General features: G+C 35.4%; 1 protein-coding gene across 1 annotated transcript; it reads right to left on the bottom strand.

Moving 5' to 3' along the window:
- Positions 1 to 1,097: 1,097 nt before the first annotated feature.
- LOC125145126 (macrophage mannose receptor 1-like) lies at positions 1,098 to 3,156 on the bottom strand. The gene is made up of 4 exons (XM_047815933.1): positions 2,776 to 3,156; positions 2,303 to 2,641; positions 1,831 to 1,922; positions 1,098 to 1,696 (listed from the first exon to the last, which is right to left on the bottom strand). The coding sequence occupies exons 1-4, from the start codon at positions 3,107 to 3,109 to the stop codon at positions 1,592 to 1,594; spliced, it is 870 nt and encodes a 289-aa protein (XP_047671889.1). The 5' UTR covers positions 3,110 to 3,156; the 3' UTR covers positions 1,098 to 1,591.
- Positions 3,157 to 5,270: the final 2,114 nt, after the last annotated feature.

Genomic DNA, 5,270 nt, shown 5'->3' with positions numbered 1-5,270 from the left:
AAGCTGTTCTAATCAACACGATGAAGTAAGTTCTGCTGATTACTGGGTCTGACCACCAAGGTGGCTGTCATATGATGTTGAGGTTGTGAGACACACCAGTGAGCAGTGAGACCGTCTTTGATGCTCCTTTAAAGCATGTCCTGGTCCTGCTGGGACCCGTGAGAGCGTTTATATATTTTGAATATTTGTTGTCTCGCTCTGCTCTGACCTTGTGATATCATTTGATTATGATCTCTTCTTATGATCACTGTATTCTTTGCTTTGACCAAGAAGTTCTATCTGTTCTGTTCTAATAAACATGTAAATAAATAAACACTCTGTGGCAGTTAAATTTTTTCTCCTCTGTATTTTTCTCCTATCAACCGTCCTGTAAACACTTCAGTCTTCACATCTGTTCTCTGCTTTTGGTTCTTATAGACAACACCAATTACTACACCTTTGTTTTGTATCAGTGCACACAGCCTGTCTAGGTAAAGAGTTTTGCTGTTTAGTCACCGTCTCTGTCTGGTTCGTATGGTACTGTTTTCCCTGATATCAGAATTAGTGGCAGTGTAAATCAGAGTTCTTCTCGAAATGAAAGTAAAAAAATAAGTTCTACCTTCAGTGTTTGATTAATGTTTAAAACCAGATTTCATGCTGCAGTCTACAAATATAACAACAAAGATCTCTGTTTTCATAGGAAAAGCAGTTTTACATAAAACCACACACACACACACACACACACACACACACACACACACACACACACACACACACACACACACACACACACACACACACACACCTCATCACCCACTTCCCAAACAGATGAACAAGTAGGAGGATCTTCATGATCTATAATGTTTGGATCTGTAGCTCCTCCACTTCAGCACGTCTGTTTGTGTTAATGATTCTTTTACTGCCAACTTGTGGTCAGTGTAATTATTGCAGACCATTTGCTCTGTTTGCTGATAACATGAGGACAGTTTTGCAATGCAGCAGTGATGATGGATGATGATGATGATGATGATTATGATGGGTTTGTAAAAATGAATATAAATCTCATGGAATCATTAAAATCAGACCATAATAAACGTTAATCTATGGTGGTTTATTGATGATTTTAATGTACAACCCTATAGCCCATAAGTACAGAAATTATGTAAATATTTCTAAATAGAGAGAAGAATAAAAGGACAGTAATAGTGTCAAGGTCATTATATCTGACTGTTCACACAGTGTATTTAAAGGTTACATTCTCTCCCTTATATATAGGATTTATTCTTTACTACGACACAATGATGTATTAAACCCAGTACATGAACAGACCCTCTTTGTCTTTCTCCTTATCACTGTGTCCAGTGGCAGCTTGCAGCAAAAGCTGAACATATTAAATAATAATTATTTGACAAAACATTGAAACTAATGTTAAATTTAAGTTGAAATCAAAAGGTTGTGTTACAAAAAGAGCAATAAAATGAGATGTTTGTTCTTCTACTTCTAGTTAATCTTGTTCTCTACCGCCCCCTACTGATTAAAGCTTAAATATTGAAGGTTAAATATATTTCAGTCAGTTTACAATCTGCTGGACTTGAAGGTGAACATTTAGATGTTACAGGTCATCTTTTTTCTTCTTGAAGATGTTTCCATCTGGCTGCACCCTCCAGGTCACTGTGGTGTTCTCCAACATGCCATGTTCTTTCAGTTTCTGCTTCATCTGAAGATCAGAATTAGAATTTAATTATTAAAACCAAAAAAGAAAATACATTTAAGAAAGAATTCTAGTGAGAAACACTAACAGAAGCTTTTATACAAACTTACTCCAAATTTCAGAGACGTCCTGAGACTCACCTGCTCTAAAATGGACGACTGAACAGCAGAATCAAACACACTGCCATCAGACTTCACCTGCAGTCTCACTGTCTGATTCCTCATAGTGGAAACTGTGGAATAAACACACACACACACACAATCACACACACACACACACACACACACACACACACACACACACACACACACACACACACACACACACACACACACACACACACACACACACACACACACACACACACACACACACACACACTGTAGTTTAATTTCCTTTCCTAAAAGTATAATCTGAACGTCCTCCACATTCTGCTCCTTGTACTGTCAGTTATTCCTGAAATAAATAAATATTACATTTTACATTTATTTGTTTATTTGTTTGTTTTTGAATTAATAAAAATAAGTGTATTAGATTAAATAATTATTTGAGTATTTTATTTGCCATCAACTGTATATTAATAACAAAAGCCAAGAAAAACACAACACTCACTCGAATGACAGACAAAATAGTACATGAAGTTGCAGGGATAATCATATAACAGTTCGTTAGAAGCCACTGCACAGTTATCATTGCCATTGTAATTATCAGGTTGTCCAGGAGCCCATGGTAGGTTTGAAGCGATGGTTCCATCAGACCACTTCCATGAGTCTCTGTAGAGCCCAATCCAGGAATCACCCTGGATGTTCTTCACCTGCACTAACATGTTTTGGTCTGAACTGTTAAGAGCGCTGGCCAAATCTGTGTGATGTTCTCTACAGTAAGCCTGAGCTTGAGGCCAGGACAGAGGTGTAGTGATGCCAATAAACCGGGCAGCACCACTGAAATTAGCTGTGGGAAAAAGATACTGGTCATGTCTCAGTCATCTGTCTGTACAGGAAACATGACACCAAAATACAACCAAAATGTGAAAAGTCAGCCTTCAAACTGACACAAAACAGATCAGTATCATGATATTCACTCACCATTATAGCAAATAAAGCGTCTTAGTCCTGTACATGGGTAATCCCACCATGCATTACCACTACCTATGATACCACATGCTTCATTTCCACCGACAGTATTAGGCTGTCCAGAGTACCAGTTTGTATAAGTGACATTCTTCAGTGGGAGGTCGTTTAAGGACCAGCGCCAGCTATTGATATCGTTGTATAATCCGACCCAGGCAAATGATGTCAGATGTTTGTCTGCTGATTCTTTCGTCAATCTTAGCCAATCAAAATCACTTACGACTGTTGCCAGATCATTGTAAGTCACCCTGCAGGAATTCTGTGCAACAGGCCATGTCACCTTTGTCATTATCACGTCATATTTGTGTAGGACGGTTCGCAGGATAGTAACTGGGACCAGTCCTGTTGGTGACATTTTATTTTTTAAACAAAAAGTAAACTATAACTGCTGAATATTTGACTATTGATAAAACAATTAAATATAATAAAATTAAATTAAATATACAATTAAATATAATTGCAATATTTATTTATTAACTTAATGTCAGGTATATTCTTAACTCTTTGATAAATGTTTATATTGACTTGTTTAATGTTTCTCATTAAATTCTCTAAAAAAAATAGAAACTCCAGACACTTTTGTAAAATTATAATAATATTTAAATATATAATATTTAAACATGTAATATTAATTTGTGTAATATCAATTATTATCAGGGTTTGAAATTAACACCAGGTAAAAATCAGCTGTAGCATGCTGTCAAATCACTAGTCAATTTGTCAGCTTACTTTTCATAAATTATATTCACTCATTCATTTCTCTGGAAACTTCATGTAAGTCAAATCTGTACAAATACTGAACTCATGAGTTATCATGAAATATTAAATACACACTTTGTATTATTAAACACAAAATAATGTGGTGATACTTACAAGGGGTTAAAATAGTTGGTTAACAGAAAAGACTTATTTTGAACCCTCTGACAATTTTAGCAGACCATATTGTACATCTTTTAGTCCACAAGTTTGTCTTGTTGTTTTGTTTGATGTTCTTTGTACTTGTACTGATTTGCCCACGTAAAAGGACGAGGATGAAAGAAGAAGAGGGGATGGTTTTCTAAGGTTAGTAGAAGTTATGGCCGGTAACTTAAACATTTAGTAGCCAAATTGGCTGTTGAGTGAAAACGGTCATTTCAAACCCTGAAAATAATTACATAAATTATGCCATTAGTGGTTTATAAAAATAATCTCACCAGTGAGAAGCAGAAGAAAAAGATTCAGCTTCATGATGGACAGCTAGCTGATGGAAATAAAATCTCAATCCTAAATAAAAATGTGTAAGTATCAATACCAAGTGATTTATTTGTGCACCTTTGTTAATGATTATCTAATCAAGTTTTCATCATCATCAGGTGTCAGGTTAGGGCCAAAAGCAGTGAGGGATTACAGCACACATCAACCACTGCACACATTCACACCACACACCAAGTCACATCATCACAAACACCTGAACCATGTCTCTGGACACTGAAGAACTAGTATTTAATCTGTAAAGCACTTGGACTTGGTCTAAAGTTTATTGTCCATTGTCTGATCCATGCCATGTTAATGTTTATTCCATGTTTAGTCTGTGCTCATGTTCCATAGACCTGGTCTTTGTTCACATGTCTCAGTCTAATTAAAGAACTATTTTTGTCATGTTTTAAAAACGACAGCACTGAACACCATAGACACATAGGCATCACTTCTTATTAAAACCTCTATAAAATAACATTTACAAAACTGCTTGTTAATAAAAGTATGTTATGTAATATGTTCTAAATAATGTTTATCATCACATCCATTAAGACACTGTACAGACATCACACAATGAAAATTTGGTACCAACTGAAATTCAGTAAAAATTACAGTAATAGTTCCTTTATCAAAATATTATATTTATTTACTTATTCTACAATTGTTCATTAATTAATTAATAAACTTACTTATAATTGTTTTTTTAACAAACTTAAACTCAATGTGCTACATAAATGTTATGTTTCTGTGAATTCTAACAATAAGAACATTAAATCATACCTGTAATATAAAAATTTGAAGGCTGCTTTTTCTTCAGTAGCTCTGTTTTAGATCTTCACTGCTTGTACACAACTCTCTAAAACCTTAGCTGGATACTTCATCTGTTATCTTAACCCTGGAAAGATTCTGACGTGTGATGCAGACTGATTTCCATCTTACTTTAACTGTAACTTTGAAGCGAGACTCCTTATTTCAACAAAACCAAATTCTGCCCCATCTTACTCAGATTTCAGCACAGACGGGAAGTGAAGGAGTTCATCAGGTTCCTTTAGTGTTGAATAGCCATGTGCCAATAATCAGATCTAACATTCAGCATGTACAATATGATCATGGCTGCTTTATTAAATCATCATTGTCTTTTCTTCGTAACTAGGATGCAGCATTTTTGGGCAGTGAGTTAGAATCGAACCCATTGGGAAACCAGAGGAAATCTT

Source organism: Tachysurus fulvidraco, chromosome 7, assembly GCF_022655615.1.
Source record: "Tachysurus fulvidraco isolate hzauxx_2018 chromosome 7, HZAU_PFXX_2.0, whole genome shotgun sequence".
NCBI classification, from domain to species: Eukaryota; Metazoa; Chordata; class Actinopteri; order Siluriformes; family Bagridae; genus Tachysurus; species Tachysurus fulvidraco.
Note: the sequence above shows the minus strand (reverse complement) of the source record. Positions and strands in the feature narration are given on the sequence as shown.

Bases quoted from the DNA above. Each gene is read 5' to 3' on its own strand.
- LOC125145126 (XM_047815933.1), bottom strand. From the start codon at position 3,109: ATGACAAAGGTGACATGGCCTGTTGCACAGAATTCCTGCAGGGTGACT. The intron at 2,642-2,775 runs GTGAGTGAATAT...TTTTTCCCACAG, and splicing joins ACGCTTTATTTGCTATAATG to CTAATTTCAGTGGTGCTGCC. The intron at 1,697-1,830 runs GTGAGTCTCAGG...TCTGATCTTCAG, and splicing joins AGTCGTCCATTTTAGAGCAG to ATGAAGCAGAAACTGAAAGA.